This window comes from Lytechinus pictus, chromosome 4 (genome assembly GCF_037042905.1).
Source record: "Lytechinus pictus isolate F3 Inbred chromosome 4, Lp3.0, whole genome shotgun sequence".
In the NCBI taxonomy this organism is placed as follows: Eukaryota; Metazoa; Echinodermata; class Echinoidea; order Temnopleuroida; family Toxopneustidae; genus Lytechinus; species Lytechinus pictus.
The window spans coordinates 15642590-15660016 of record NC_087248.1 but is presented as its reverse complement, the minus strand read 5'-3'; the positions used below and the strand labels follow the sequence as shown (position 1 = coordinate 15660016).

At 34.8% G+C, this 17427-nt stretch overlaps 1 protein-coding gene across 1 annotated transcript; it reads left to right on the top strand.

The window, feature by feature from the left end:
* The first annotated feature begins 309 nt into the window (after positions 1-309).
* Positions 310-15017, top strand: LOC129259458 (NACHT and WD repeat domain-containing protein 2-like). Its single transcript, XM_064098489.1, has 8 exons — positions 310-452; positions 8130-8741; positions 9016-9209; positions 10421-10618; positions 11873-12095; positions 12328-12446; positions 13627-13888; positions 14838-15017. Exons 2-8 carry the CDS (start codon positions 8230-8232, stop codon positions 14953-14955), a joined length of 1626 nt encoding a protein of 541 aa, XP_063954559.1. The 5' UTR covers positions 310-452; positions 8130-8229; the 3' UTR covers positions 14956-15017.
* Positions 15018-17427: the final 2410 nt, after the last annotated feature.

The following is a 17427-nucleotide window of genomic DNA, read 5'->3' as shown; positions in this document are numbered from 1 at the left end:
CATGTTGACTGACTGATATCCATAGAGATGTATACTATGCTAGCTGATATCTAATCTAGTTTGCTATGTATCTAATTTATCTCTCCATATCGATATTTGGCGTAGTCTTATTACAAACGTTTTCTAATTTTTTAGCTTTTCAAAAGTGAGTTTTGTTGTCCTAAAAGGGATATTGAGACATTAAAATATTATTAGGAAACTTTATAAAAGGTATATTATATCTCTAAGAAATTGAAATATACAGAAGTGAATTAAAAGAAGGGGGAAGACCTTAAAAATACAATTTTAACATTTCAATGTCTGAAATTTCTAGCCTAGGGTTGCCTGGTAAATATACACACACCACCACCACGGATCGGAGACAGAAAGAAAGAAGTCGGCATATATTTTAATTAGCAATCTTTATTTGTTTGGTGTATACCACAGTATATAGAGAATTTAACGGAAGTCTGGTAAGTTGAACATACTCTCATGAAAAATCTAACTTTTTAGCTTTTGACTATCTTTTTCTCCGACTCAGCTCCGAGTTTCCGGACGTTCGACGGGGACGGCCAGGGAGGAACACTCTACCGGTAACTCAATCAAGATCAAGCCGTCGCTATCGGCGTTACGAATTTCTTCGCCCCGCAAGCCTAGTACTAGTAGTAGAATGTACTCGCAGTACTCCAGTAGCAGTAGCAGCACAAGCACGCTCGTCGTACAGGAGTAGGAGTAGAAACTATATTTACTAGGCCTAAGTAGAAGTAATAAAAGGCAAAATTTAGTGCTGTGATTGTGAGAGGGAAAAGGTAACGTTAGAAATCGAAAGAAAGAGAGAGAAGGAGCTGAGAAAGAAAAAGATTTAAAAAACAAAACCAGGTCCAGGGCACTTGTTCACTGCAACCACCCTGCCTGTGGGGAATCTACAGGTTGGACTATGGCATGCCAATGCTGTACAGAGCACACACTTTAAAAAATGATTAAAATATCACTTTTGTAACCAAAATTACTAATTTACGTACAGTTGCAATTTATTTTTCATTAGTAACTTGAGAATGATTTTTGTATTCACTAGAGCGCTCAAAAACTTGAATTTTGGGCATATTTTTGTGTACGCCCTCTATTGGTGGAAAATAATATGGCAAGAAAATTTTCATTTTTTATCTCTATTTTTAATTGAGAAATAAATAATTTAAAGAATCAAATTTACTTAAGGGCCAAGTTGTATGACAAATAGGTGTAATGAAAACTGTCAGTGTAAAAAAATCAAGCATTTGTCCCAAAGAAAAAGAGAAAATAAGCCAAACATTGCCATCCTTATTTTGCCACACATGGAGATATAACTGAGAACAAGGTTATATCATAACCTTGTTCATTGAATGAGTGGTCCAGGGTTGGCTGATTTAAATCATAATAATATCGTGATTAATCTGTTAATAAATAAGGTCTAGATGATAGATCTAAATTACGATCACTAACTTGAAATGTTAGATGCCCTAGGGCTAGCTAGGCCCTATGATTTTTTTTAAAGTCATTGATTTAACTCACTTCCATTGAAACATGTACAAATGACTGACAATTTTTTGTGTGCCAGTTTTCTTTTTTTGACTCAAAAGACAAAGATTTTATCAATTTTATATCATCAAAATATGAAAAATCTTTCATTTCTTCTAATCTCAGAGCAATTAAAAATCAACAATAAAATCAGGTTAATCTTGCAAAACCAAAGATGTACATGTAGCCTATAAGTGGTTAACACTTAAACTCCTACTCCAGTCTTATTTAAGTGGACTTTATACAAAATTTTGATTTTCCCTGTAAAATTTTCAAAATCCAAGTGTTTTCAGAGGACAGTTTTTAAGAAAATATAAGAGTAAGTAAAGGGTTATTGGCAGTTCTTCTATTCTGATAATTCACATGAACTACTAGATCTATGTATTGCTCTCCAACATCAACAATTTGTTCATATCTATCCATAACAATGGCTCTTCAGAACAAAAAAATATATGTAAAACTTGTAAAAGAGGAATTTAAAAAAGAAATCCTGAACTTATGAGGCTGAGTTCCATTAGAGATTTTATCCAGGATGGGGTTGATACAAGGCCTGTTCAGACTTTTTTTTTGTAATTCATGTTTTGAGCATGATCGGTTAAGGGTTAGCATTGAGGTGAAAAATATTTTTAAAGGTATTTCTATCAAAATTGCTTTTAAATTAATCTTTGATATCTCAGGTTTCAAAGAACTTAGTTTCATGAAGATTGATGATTCCGAAAGTACTGGAATAGTCCATTTTATTCATGGGGGTGCTGTTACCTCTCATCACGGACGGACATTTTTACTCAAATTAAATTCACTCTAGTTTTGTTGTTTTTAAAGTTACTCTAATTTGGTTTAGATGTTCTTGCACTCTGAACATTAATCTATTATCAAACATAAATTAGTAGGAAAAAAATATTGGGAACTAATTTTTTTGGGTAGGTGTTAACATTTCCATTTTGAAATTTCCGTCCGTGATGTACCATTTTGTGCAGGATCTCTCTGCTGATCTCCGAAGCTAACGGAGGAAGAAGAAGAAGAAGAAGAAGAAGATGAAAAAAAAGATGAAAAGTTTTTTTATTCTTTATCAGAATAGAAATAAAAAATAAAAAGGTGTAGAGGTATCTCACTAAACACTGTACATCATTTTATTTGAACATAGCTGAAATCCATACATTTTATCCATATCATATAAACTCAATCCAAAATGATCACGGACGGACATTAATTTAATCACGGACGGACAAAGTAAATTTACTCAAATTCAATTCACTCTAGTTTTGTTGTTTTCAAATTTACTCCAATTTGGTTTGGATTTTCTTGCACTCTTAACATTAATCTATCATCAAACATAAATTGGTAGAAAAAAATATAAGAAGTAAATTTTTCTGGTAGATGTGTCCGTGATGAAATTAATGTCCGTCCGTGATCAGTTTTTGATATGGATAATATGTATGGATTCAGCTTTTTATTCTTTATCTAAATAGAAACAAACATAAAAGTGTGTAGAAGTATTTCATTAGACACTGTACATCATTTTATTTGAACATAGCTAAAATCCATACATTTTACGCATATCATAAATCAATAAGAAATGATCACGGGCGGACAAGTGAGCAATATACGCAAATACTGCTAATACTGTGGAATGATCCATGCAAATGGGAAACTTTGCTGAGCAGATTATGAATTTAACTTTAGTTTCAATTTGCAGTGAAAAATGTCACTGAGAATTATTCAGAACTCAAATGGATGGAAACCTACAACTCTTTCACAATTCTTTTGTGGTATCTTTGTTTGGATGTTATTGGGGCTAAATTGTTGTCAGGAAAAATTGTTAAACATAATTGGAATGCAGATAGAGTTGGAAAGGTACATGTGTGTCAAAAAAGCAGGAAATAAAATATGGCAAGAACAAGTCCAAAGCTGTAGATTTAATCTATTCAAGCTTGCAGAAAGTGATGGAAAAGAAGAAAGTAGAATGCATAATCTGATAAGTAGAAAAATCTTCAATTTCTCCATGTACAAACCTATGGATTCACAATGCTTCTAACAGAACATGACATCACGGTCATGAGGCTTGTGAAAAGGACAAGAATACCTTTTTTCGAAGTCCAATTTGGAGCTAATTTTAAGCAAATTGCTTATCTGGTAAACTGTTAAAATGCATACTATTTTAAAGCTTGCACTGCAGTGTTTAGAAGCATAATAAGCTTTTGATTGGTATATGAATTATCAATTTCAATTTTGGATTCGGTCAGAGCCTAAATACATGAGGGCTGTTGATGTTATGGGGTGTCTCCACTTTAATATGGACAAAAGATGAATTTGAAGAGAGCCTCTGACAAGTGTTGTGGTCATACTTGATCCACCAAACAAGCATAAGGATCAGCAACCTTTGAATCTTTTGGATTTAGTTAATGAACCTAAAAACATCTTTGCTCTTGGGAAATTAATGCCTAAAAATGTATTAACATGTATCATCATGATATATCATAAAAATAGTTGTATCAATATGATCATTGATCAACTAGATGTTGATTTGGTACCTACTAGTATTCTATAATTTGAAAAGAAGACAATATGCATTAGGATATTTTTTACATTAGATTTTGACAAGAGCTGTGTTGAAAGCAATCATATGTCTAGATTATACTATGCGTCTAGCATAGAAATCAAGTTGCTACAACTTAAATCAAGTTGTAGCAACTTGATTGTGCAACTAATACTGTTTAATCATATTAAAAAATGTACAAATCATCAATAAAATAGCATTTATTCCCCCAAAAAAGTAATAAGAACTTCTTACAAGGTACTTCCAATGTATTTTAATTGTGTCCGTCCGTGATGTCCGTCCGAGATGTCCGTCCGTGATGGAAAATATTTGCAATTCTCTCAGAAGTTTGATATTGGTTAAGAATTCAATATGCTGAACATAGAAGCTAACATACCTGAGTGTTAGTTGCATTAACAATTATTGGTCAATGTTAAGCTGTTTAGATAGAAACAATAAAAATGTACAAAAATTCTGAAAACCACATTTCTATCATGTCCGTCCGTGATATGGCACATTTACTGGATATCTATGTTTGTAGGTAACCATGGCAACAAACTTTTTTATCATTCAGCATACTTTGTCCTACCCTTCTCTATAAAACACAAAGGAACCTTGTTCATCTTATTCCTAATTTGTTACAAGCCTTCAAAATTTTCTAAATCTATCAAATGTCCGTCCGTGATGAACCGATCACGCTCATTTATTGATCCTTTTCATCAAAATATACATAACAAAACATTCATGATATAATGGATCACATATAAAAATTCAGATGACGTTGGCATATAAAATAACATGTCTAACATACAAAATAGTATAAAATAAGAAAACATATATATGTTTGTTTACTGTTCAGACTTACTGTATACGATTGTGCTTCATTCAGGTTCAGAAAGGTTCAGTATTAATCCTTATGTATTTTAATATAACAAATGTATGCATGCTCTTGGTTAAGGACACTAAATCATGGCAACAACCATACATTTAGTGCCCTAAGCCAAGAGTGAGCATTTATTTTTGTACATTTATCAGTGAATGTGTTGAATTGAGTGCAATATTACATGGAATCTGCATTGTACCTGGTAACCCATAGTTTTATTCTTTTACATGTATTTAAATACTGTAGGCCTACATACACTCTAGTAATGTTGTAGCTGTAGAACTTGTTTTCTAATATTTAGCAAAACTGCTAAGTGCCAAATACTACTATTCAGGTTTTATTGTCTCGCCTGCATAGCAGAGCGAGACTATAGGCGCCGCTTTTCCGACGGCGATGACGGCGGCGGCGGCGGCGGCGTCAACATCAAATCTTAACCTAAGGTTAAGTTTTTGAAATGACATCATAACTTAGAAAGTATATAGACCTAGTTCATGAAACTTGGACATAAGGTTAATCAAGTATTACTGAACATCCTGCCTGAGTTTCAGGTCACACGACCAAGGTCAATGGTCATTTAGGGACAATGAACTTAGACCATGTTGGGAAAATTATTTTCAAAATCTTAACCGAAGGTTAAGTTTTTGAAATGACATCATAACTTAGAAAGTATATGGACCTAGTTCATGAAACTTGGGCATAAGGTTAATCAAGTATTAGTGAACATCCTGCTCGAGTTTCAGGTCACATGACCAAGGTCAAAGGTCATTTAGGGTCAATGAACTTTGGCCAAGTTGGGGGTATTTGTTGAATTACCATCATAACTTTGAAAATTTATGGATTTGGTTCATGAAACTTGGACATTAGGTTAATCAAGTACCACTGAATATTCTGTGCGAGTTTCAGGTCTCATGACCATGGTCAATGGTCATTTAAGGTCAATGAACTTTGGCCGTGTTGGGGGTATATGTTAAATTACTATCCTAACTCTGAAAGTTTATGGATCTAGTTCATAAAACGTGGACATAAGAGTAATCAAGTATCACTGAACATCCTGTACTAGTTTCATGTCACATGACCATGGTCAAATGTCATTAAAGGTCAATGAACTTTGGCCGTGTTGGGGGTATTTGTTGAATTACCATCCTAACTCTGAAAGTTTATGGATCTAGTTCATAAAACTTGGGATATAAGAGTAATCAAGCATCACTGAACATCCCCTGTGAGTTTCAGGTCACAAAACCAAGTCAAAGGTCAGTTAAGGTCAATAAACTTAGGCCATGTTGGGGTAATTGTTGAAGTGCCATCATAACTTTGAAAGTTTATGGATAGAGTGAATGAAATGTGGACATGGGTGTAGTTGACAGTCTTAAGTCTCCGTTCAAATGTCATTTATGGTCAATGAACGTGGTATTATGTCAGTATATGAATGATGTTTTTGTGAATGATTATTTTATAGTAGTTTTCAAAGTTAGCACTGCTGCTATATTAAATTGCGTAATGCAGGCGAGACTGCCAGAGGCGTTCCACTTGTTGTAAAAGAAATCATTCAAATCGAGTTGCAACTTTTTTCCTAATTGGTCAGAACATTGCAAGTCAATGCTTTGAACAGTCAAAGAGTTCCAACTTTGGCTCAAAGAACAAAGATGTTTTTATAAACAAACAAAAAATAAATGCAGTTTTCTTTAACATATGATCTTCAGTCCTTGACTTGAAAATATAAAAAAAAAATTCTTTGGATAATGTTTTTAAAGTCTCAGAGTCATGGAATTCTTCCAAAGAAACTGATCCTCCTTTCATGTTAAGAGCTTTGAATAGGAACACCAACTTTTCAGCATTAGCTTACCAAGACAGTTCATCAACTTGGATTAAACCAGTCAGCAGGAGCTCTCTACACCAGAGGATGCAGACACAGCAGAAATTGTCAGCATCTTCATGACGTTCATATTTTCTATAAATTCTATTTTGACTTTATTTAATTATAAAATAAAAAGCTAAGGATGATTTCAGTAGTGAAATGTATGATTTTAAAGTTAATGTCAGTGTAGAGGGTTATATTTTTGGTGTTTGCACTTTGTAAAAAAAAAATTGTAAAAAAACAAACCTGATTTAAATGTAAAAAATCTTATTTAAATCATAAAAATCTGATTTAAATCAAATAAATCTGATTTAAATAAAAATAAATCTGATTAAAAAAAAAAAAATCACCAACCCTGAACAAAACCCTCAAAGAAGATGGGCCTGACTGAGGCTCTGTCTCTGAATTTTAGATCTAACTTCAATTATCCAGGTCGCGAGATTAAATTTTGCTAATTTTTCACACAACAGTTATGCACATGATCATTAAAAATGTTGTAAGTTTTGATGAAATGTTTAGTATTATGCTTGTTTGAATGTTCATTTTTTATTCAAATTCACTTTCTTTTGGGGTAGATTTAGATGTCACCTTTCAATTAATGGACGCCTTTTGAGGTTACATTTCTTCCAAATTAATATTTAACCTGTACAAATACTCCAATGCTGCAATCCCAAATATATGTTTAACCCTTCCAAATGCTGTAAACTCTGGACCTCAGTCATACCTGTATAAAAAGGAAGTTAAACAACTATATTAGGGGCAGAAATTTATCAGATTCTGAAACAGGTATCAAGTTTTTGTAAAATGCAAACGAGTTTGATAATGCAACAGTGTTGACCAGCTGCAGTCACTGTCAGTGTCAACAGGGTTACATATACTATTTATGGTGCAACTCCTGCAGAAGTATTGATTTTTTTCCTCTCTTTTGTCAAGGCCCCCCCCCCCAAATAGTTTGTGTTTTATTGCTTTTCATCATACTGAAAGTCTGCTCATTGGAGCATCCAGTTGTGTATAGCTTATGATGATATACTCCTGATGTAGTCATGACAAAAGGGATTAAAAAAGGTTAATGTTAATCTCATAGTTCTTAACAGAAGACAAGAAATATGATGGAATCATGTAATAATACTCAGATAGGGTTAGATCCAGAGAGGGCTTGGGTTGAATGTTGAGTCATCCGTTTTATGGCGGGTACATGTAGTGTTTGAAAGACACATTCTGCACAAAACTTTAAGAGTACATGTATGCTGAATTTGCTGATATTTGTAACAATTTGAAAATAAAAATGCAAATTTTATTTTAATCATTACTTCACATTGCAGGTTAGTGTCAGCGAGAACCACCATGGTTAGTAAATAACTTGCAAAGAGGGACTTCCTCAGACAAGTCCAGGGGAACGTAGCTTGAACCTGGTGCTCAAGAATGGGTTCTGCAGGCTCCATTCCAGCACTTCAGAACAGACAAGAAGGTGGCTACCCTCAGAGATCTAAGGCCTGGATGGGCCTCAAGGCCACCATCCGCTTCAAGCTTCTCAACAATGGCCTTTGGAGCAGCATGCGTAGCGAGCGGGAGCCGTGGCGCAGCATCCTCCACAACGCGGCGGCAGACTTCGAGCAGGAGCAGGACAAGCTGCAGGATGCCGTGGTGGACCTGGAAAGCACGCAGATGTTCCGGGACATGATCCGCGGGATGGTGCCCCCACCGGGGATGGACTCTGGCGGGAGGTCCGTCTGGGTCTTCATCAGTTCAACCTTCACAGACACAAGGATAGAGAGGGACTTGCTTCTCTTGGATGCTTACCCGTACATCAGGGACTACTGTCGACAGATTGGCATCGACTTCAATGTAGTCGATTTCCGATGGGGTATCAGGCAAGGAGCATCTAACAGACACATGGCTGCTGATATATGCTACAATGAAGTAGCTCGGTGTAGGTAAGGATCAACTCCAAATGCTTCCCTTTTTTTTTTTAATCTGTAGGGGAAGATGATCTTATTTATAGTTGGAAAACACAAAGAAATGAGATCCTATGGAAATCCTGTGGAATTTCATATCTAGGTTTCACATTTGAAAGCGTTCTGATTGGAGAGGGACTGATGAAAATAGAAATGTCCCATTCTGTTATAAATCAGACAGTGTATTTAATTGATTTACACATTTTGATTTTTCTTTCTTTCTCATCCTATCTGCTCACTTTTTATCCGACAGAGACAATTCTATTGGGCCATACTTTGTTGCCATCCTTGGGAACAAATATGGATACCGTCCCATACCCCCCAAATTCACAATGACCAAATACCAGAAGGTGGTAGCCTACCTAGAGAAAGAAGAGACTAGTGAATCGTTAGAAGCTGTGGCTCTCATGAAGGAATGGTACATTCTGGATACTAATGCGCTTAAAGGTATGGTATTATTTCAAAATTTCATGATCAATAATGTTCCATTTTTGTATAGCATTTATTTGCACTTTATATACTTTCATTTGTTACCTTTTTCAGTGTTTTTCAGGTTTATCCATTTGACAGATGTCCATAGAATTTGAAGTTATCACTCATTTTTTGTTATCATACTGTTTACAAATACCCTCTTAAATTGTACTTCCATATGTTTGTTTACTTGCGCATGTATAACATGAAAGGATCTCTTACAGACCAGAGCACTGTACAGGAATGTACTGTGAGGTATCCCAAAATTTTGATTCAACCTGTGTTTGAAAATTAATTTCCTTTTATCAATACATAAATAGGATAATATGTCTTTGAAGTGTACAATTTGTTAAGGTCTTGTATTGCTTTCTTTCTGTTTACCGCTGGTTTACTGCTACAAAAGTTAAATTCTCTTCTCTTTTTTTTGGTCAAATTCTCAATTTTCATTTTCCTATATATCAGTTTTTGTCAATTATTCACTTGTTAATGTCTTTCTTCATTAAACCGACTTAAAGGAGAATGAAACTCTTGGAGCAAGTTAGCTTTTGTGAAAGCAGAAAAATCAAAGAATAAGATCAACAAAACTTTGAGTAAAATAGGACTAGCAATAAAAGAGTTATGAGCATTTGAATGTCGAGATCACTAATGCTATGGAGATCCACCCATTGGCAATGCGACCAAGATCTGTGATGTCACACACGTACAACTCTCCCATTTGGACACTGAAAATATACCCCAAAACATCTCTTTTTGCTCATTCTAATCATATGACAAACGATTCATCAATGATATAATGTTGTGAAACCTCTGTACTTGTCATCTCATAAAGAGAACACCTCACCTTGTGATAGACTCTATAAAAGTGAGAATATAAGTGAAATAAGTACTAAAGTAATGAGGGAGTCGTACGTGTGTGATATCACAGATCTTGGTCGCATTGCCGTTGGGAGGATCTACATGGCACTAGTGATCTCAATATTCGAATGCTCATAACTTTCTTATTATTCATTCAATCTTCCTCAAACTTTCAACAATATGTTTCTTTGATTTTTCTCTTTGATATGGATTCAGCTGGTTTCAAGGGTTTCATTCTCCTTTAACATTAGGCTATAATTTCCCTTTGATAAATCCCTCAAAGTGAAACACTTTGACATTTTACACAAAAAGTTCTTCACTCCTAAATACAGAACCAGAATACGTCTTGCAGCCGATCGACTCAAAGCTCAAGAATTACTACAGCTTCGATGAAGCCCTGGCTGAGGTTGACCAAGACAAGTGGAATGAGGTGTTCTCTTTTCTTCAGCAAGGCATCTACAGTGCTGTCAAGTACATACCTGACATGGATCCAGAATATGTCAAGGATGTTATACAGTCAGTTACAGAAGGTAAGATCATGATAACGATGACTATGATGATGGTGATGACTAGGATGATGATGATGATGATGATGATGAAAATGATGATGATGATGATGATGATGAGATGAGATGTGATGAGATGAGATGATGATGATGACGAGTATGATGATGATGATGAGATAATGATGATGATGGTGATGATGATGATGATGTGAGATGATGATGAGATGATGAATGATGATGATGATAATGATTTGATGATGGTGATGATGATGTTGATGATGATGGCGCAATGAATGATCTCTGATTGATATATTTTTTTTCAACATGTTTTTATTAAAGATTTCATTCAAATGGATTACATAAATTCCAGATAAATACAAAAAATACAAATCTTCATCTTATATCAACTAGGATATGCAAAAAAAACATATATTTACAAAAAACTGAAGCAAATAAGGACAGAATGAAATTCCTTAAAAAATATACTTTTATATAAAAAAAAAACTAACTAAAATGAGCCCCCAACCCTCTATGTATTTTAATAATAATTAATATTGAATGACTTAATGATTTGCAGGAAAACAGAAATCAACATTCATGTATTATCATTGCATCCCATTTTACATCAAGCTTCAACATAACTTTACATAATTATACACACATTTTTTTTTAATACAGTTTTTATTCTGATTTCATGAACAAATAGTTACATAACATTTTAATTTAACATTTCAAATCACATATAATACTTTACATTTCATATTTTCACTTTTTTCACTAACTTAATATAATCATGAATCATATATATCTTAAAAGAAAACAATGAAATCAGTTATTATAAAAATACTTAAACACCAATCTTCCCCCTCCACCACCCCCCCCCCCCCGCCCCAACACAAACACACACACACACACACAACACACCACTATCCAGAAGATCTGCTCACACTCATCATAAATAAATCATGTTTATAAGTACAAAACAATTCGATGAACAATTTTGAATATAACAAGCTCACGGGAGAAGCATTAAATATATTGAAAGTAAATAAAGACTTACACACATACACACACCCACCTTAACACCCACACACACATGCACATACCATGCATACGTAAACAAATATAATATATACAAATCTGCATATGAACGTTTAACTTTTCGCGAAATAGGATACAGAAAGAAAAGAACCTGGGTAATAGTGATTCAAAAGTTTTTATTTTCCATACTTTTCCCTCTCAGTCTAAAAGCCCATGAATACTTTGTTTCATATGCAGGTGAGATAGAAGTCGGTCTTGAAGGAATGGGTAGCCAGGATTCCGGTGGCCCCCCTCGCTGCTACACCTTCACCCGATCCATCAATGGCCTGGATTCTGCCGAGAGATTCAGCAGGAGATTCCTTGACAGTGGGTCTCCGTTGGAGCAGGTGGAGAAGCAGAGGAAACTGGGGGAACTGAAGGAGAAGCTCTCAAAGACACTGCCTCTGGATGCTCTGTACAAGTAAGTGCAGTCGGACTTGCTATAGGGTTCTGTATGGGTCCCACACTATTTGCTCCGTCAACAATTGCTCCACTGTCAATTCCACACACTAATAAAATGACTAACCTCACACTGTTTCCCAGAAATGCTTCCTTTCAAACCATCCACTGATATTCAGCATCAACTTTGGTGAAACTAGGTATTTATTCATTTAATCTATAACAATTTCTAAACAATAACTACTTCTTTTCAGTTACGCCCTACGATTTCATCCAAGCCAAGAGGAGATGATGAAGGATGACGGGAACAAGAACACGTTGAAGAGTTTTGTGGATATGTTCTGCAACTTCATGGTCAATTCTATCAAGTCATGTAAGTTAATTCTTTAACCTTTGAAATTTAAGGGTGAGACATCGTGAGTTCTTTGTGCAATATGGAGTGGGTTAACATTATAATAAAAAGTAATACCATGCAACTTATAACCGTGTTCCTCGGAGATTCACATTAATGACAAGTCACAAACAAAGTTTACTAGCTGCTGTAATCTTGCCATCTGGGGGCCGTTTCATGAAAGTTGTCAGCACTGACAAGTTGTCATTCTCCGACAGTTACCACAGTTACAGTCAGAGGCCATGCCTTTCAGCCAATCAAAACCAAGGATTTCACTGAAATAGTCAGCACTGACAATTTAGTCAGTGCTGACAACTTTCATGAAACACCCACCTGATTAGCTGCTAGCAAATTTTGTGAGAGTGACAGCATTCTATTATTGGAAATGATATAGGGACCTCTGGTGAAAAATATAGCAGTGTATAGTTAATTGTCATTTCCAGACTAATCCCATTTTGATGCCCATTTTATTTTTTTCTCTTTTTGTTGTGAATTCCAGAAATGTACTTAAAATATTTGAATTTTAAAGGACAAGTCTACCCCAACAAAAAGTTTATTTGAATTAACAGTGAAAATTTCATCAAAATCGGATGTAAAATAAGAAAGTTATGACATTTTAAAATTTTGCTTAATTTCACAAAACAGTTATGTGGACATCCTGGTCGGTATGCAAATGAGCGGACTGATGACGTCATCCACTCACTATTTCTTTTGTATTTTATTATATGAAATATTCTAATTTGCCCTTAAATGTCAAGTGAATCACGATTAAGTCCTCCCTGAAGATGTGGAATTAGCACTGTTTAATACTATATGGTTTAGTCAAGTTGGTCTTATTGTCAAATCTGTAAGAAAATTGGATATTGTATAATTCAAACAATAAAAAACAAAAGAAATAGTGAGTGAAGGACATCATCGACTGTCGCATTTGCATAGCACTGAATTATGCATATCACTGTTTTGTGAAAAATAAGCGAAACTTAAAATTGTCATAACTTTCTTATTGTACATCCGATTTTAATGAAATTTTCAGAGTTATGCTCATCTGATTTTTCTCTATTTATTCAAATCAACATTTTTCTGGTGGACTTGAACTTTAATGTTTTTATGTGAATCTAATTTTACCAAAGATGATAATGATGTGTCTGTCTGTATCATCCAGATGCCATCACAGCTCTCCAGAACATGGACAACTACCTCTTCACTGAGGTCATGCATCACAGCAGCTTCTGCCGAGATCGGGCAGCAACGGTCATTGGACAGGAAGACAACCTAGAGAGGCTGATGGGATACCTGTCAAGCGAGACCAATAAGGACAACAAGCCTTTTGTCATTCATGGTCTTGGAGGGACGGGGAAGACCGCCCTCATTGCCAAGCTTTTCAGCATGTCTATTGAGAAGCACAAGGGAGACGTTAGAAATAGGTATAAATGGTCATTACCACCGAAAATGCTTGATGAAAGACTGAAACCGTTATAAATACATTATAACAAAAATGGTGAATTTGCATGTCATGAATGTACCTTCTGTAATCAGTAGCTGGAATATTTTATGATATGGACATTTTAATGTATTTTACTTAGCAACTGAGTGTTTGGCAAAGCTGTTTGTATGTTACCAAAGACTTTACACTTTGCTGGTGACCCTTTTTCTGCTGTAAGAGATATCCCAGCTGACTCAATACCTGAGAACATGTTCCAGTCTTTCGTAAAGTTGTGCGTAACTTTACGAACAGCTAAAATGAAACGCCGCCCAAGGCATTCACAAGTCCGAATATTGCATGAAAATAAAAAACATGGAAAGCGTTTAGGTTAATTTTTGCACGAGTGCACTTGTCTGAAAAATACCAAAGGGTGTCTTAACTCATCAGATGGGTGATTGGTGGGGATTTTTTACCTGATTGCTAAGAAAGCATGAATGCTTGTAAGCAAGCAACCGGAGGACAGACGGCTTAAGGTCCTCTCCGAAGGACCTGGTAATGAGGATTAATGCCTTAGCAAAGGGCACTAGCACACCAAGTGGGAATCGAACCCGGGTCACCGGAATACGAATCCCCCGCTCTACCGACTGAGCTATCGCGCCTCATAAAGCTGTTTGTAAGTTAAGAGGGACTTTAAGAACGACTGGTGAACCTTTCTTCCATGCTAAATAATCACCAATGAACATTTAATGGTGAATATCATTTGTCACAAATATCATTTGTCACTCTTAACTTACGAACAGCTTCATGAATAGGCCCCTTGAAAATTAAAATATGATTACTTGAAAGTACACGTGTACAGAAGATCACAGGAACGTGATGGTGGTATGTAAATGTATCATTTTATTGCAGTTTAATTGATTTTTTCATTCTTTTGCTTCTCTGCCATGCAGGCCTCACCACATTGTAAGGTTTATCGGCATCACACCTCAATCCTATGACATTAGGAATCTACTCTATAGTATTTGTGAACAGGTACATTCTTCTCTTTTTATTCTAAAATTACACTAAATTATATTATATACATCTGACTTCCTATATGTGGGACCTTCCTTTAATTTGTGCTTCATATGAAACAGTGTAATGCTCTCAAATTATCCTTCCTTGCGTATCAGGACAACTACCCCCTGGACAATTACCCCCCGGACAATTACCCCCAAGGACAATTACCCCCCAGACAACTACCCCCAAGGGTACTTGGTTAAATATATGCGACACTTATCAATATTAGGAAGATTCTTCTAAAAAATCCACCAAAATTTTCAGTTCCATCCTTCCATGACGAAAACGGCCTGTTAGGCCTTTGCCCTAATATAACTTGCTAACTCGGGTTCAAGACACCACATTCCACAGGGTCTTTCTGAGGATTAAGTTTCCAGTCCTATGTCTTTCCTCGGTAATCCTATTAGGGATAATCCTCTTTAAGTAGCAAAAGACAGTTAGCTCTCACCTAGTACCAGCCCATTAGAAGATTGTGTGTGCAGTGCGTACGAACATTTTGTGCATGAAACTCTGTTAATAGCTTCATGTTTTGTGTGTGGTATCCATGACCAGCGGTGGTCATGGTGGTATCGGTTCGTACTCCGCTGGGGCCCCTTTTCAATGAAATTGCATAGTTAAAAGCTATCGAAATCCTTTGTGATTGGATGTTTTAGCAATAATATAAATCAATATGAATTTGTTATTTTAACAAGATCATGTCTTTTAAACGGAACCCTGGGTTCGTAAAAGGTAGCCAAATATTCTCAACATGTTATGAGAAAGTTCTTTAAATGTTTTCATTTTTTACAGTTTTTCTTGTCACAAAGACATTTTTAACATGTTCAATTTTACGATGTTTTTAGAAGTCAAAGTATGTTTGGTCTTGATCGGACCCAATGACTTATGATTCTGTTTTTTATTCTTCTGTCGTCAGAATAATGCGTATTTTATATTTATTTTTGGAGAACGGGATTTCAAAATGAAAAGTATATTACATTTATATTTACTTTAATAGCTTAGCACCTCAAAACAGGTTTAAGACGCTCCTGATAGTTCGATTATTAATCTAAGATGCATGTTTGTGACTTTTCTTCTGTTTTATTCATTTCCACTGCTGTCAGAGTATTAACGATTCATTGATATATATATATTTTTTTTTTTTTTTTTTGGGGGGGGGAGGAGGGGACAAGAGTTGTATGAGTATATTTTACATGTTAGCCAACTCATGTATATATATATATATATATATAATATATATATATCTTACCGGTTAGCCAACACAAAACAATCTTAAAACTTTCCTGATAGCTCGATCATTAATCTTAGATGTTTGTGAATAATGCATCTTTTACACGTATTTTTTAGAACGGGAGTTCATAACGAAAGGTAAATAGAATTTACTTTTATTCTTGTAAGCACTTAAGACGTCCTGATAGTTCTAAGATGTTTGTGACTTCTATTTTGTTTTATTTTCTTGCGTAATTAATTATTCTTTTATAGGAGAACGGCGTTCATAACGGAAGGTACATAAAATATATTTTAAATTGTGAACAACTCAAAACAATTTTAAAACGTTTCTTATAGTTTGTTCATATATCTAAGATGTTTGTGACTTCTATTCTGTTTATTTTCCTTCCGTCTCTTACTTTGTTTTTGAAGAACGGGAGTTTTTTTTAACGAAATGTAAATAACATAATTCATATTTTTACTTGTAAGCAGCTCAAAACAGTTTTAAAACGTTCCTGATACTTAGTTGATGAATCTGAGATGTTTGCGACTTTTATCCTTTTTGATTTTCATTGCGTCTTTTATATTTCCTTTGGAGAACGGAAGTTCGTAAAGAAATGTACATAACATTTTCTTTTGTATTTATAAGCACTTCACTTCTTTTTTTTAAAACGTTCCTGAAAGTTTGTTTATTAATCGAAGATGTTTATGCCGGGTGTTTGTGACTTCTATTTTGTTTTATTTCTCTTGCGTAATTTACTATTCGTTTAGGAGAACGGCGTTCAAAACGAAAGGTATATTTAAAATGTGAGCAACTCGAAATAATTTTGAAACGTTCCTGATAGTTTGTTCATTTATTTAAGATGTTTGTGACTTCTTTCCTGTTTTATTTCAGCCGTTATCCGAATAATATACGTCTTTTATATTTCATTTTGGAGAACGGGAGTTCATAACGAGAGATATATAAAATGCATTTTTACTTGTTAGCACCTCAAAATAAATTTAAAACGTTCTTAATAGTTTGTTCATTTATCTAAGATGTTTGTGACTTCTATTCTGTTTATTTTCCTTCCGTCCCTTATCTTTGTTTTAGGAGAACGGGAGTTTTTTTAACGAAATGTAAATAACATAAATTATATTTTTACTTGTAAGCAGCTCAAAACAGTTTTAAAACGTTCCTGATAGTTCGTTGATGAATCTGAGATGTTTGCGACTTTTATTCTGTTTTATTTTAATTGCGTCTTTTATATTTCCTTTCGGAGAACGAAAGTTCAT

What these genes read in the sequence shown, in the direction of transcription:
- LOC129259458 (XM_064098489.1), top strand. Translation starts at nt 8,230, where the DNA reads ATGGGTTCTGCAGGCTCCATTCCAGCACTTCAGAACAGACAAGAAGGT. An exon ending in GGATACTAATGCGCTTAAAG is followed by an intron (nt 9,210 to 10,420) that starts GTATGGTATTAT and finishes TCCTAAATACAG; the next exon opens with AACCAGAATACGTCTTGCAG. An exon ending in GGTCAATTCTATCAAGTCAT is followed by an intron (nt 12,447 to 13,626) that starts GTAAGTTAATTC and finishes TGTATCATCCAG; the next exon opens with ATGCCATCACAGCTCTCCAG.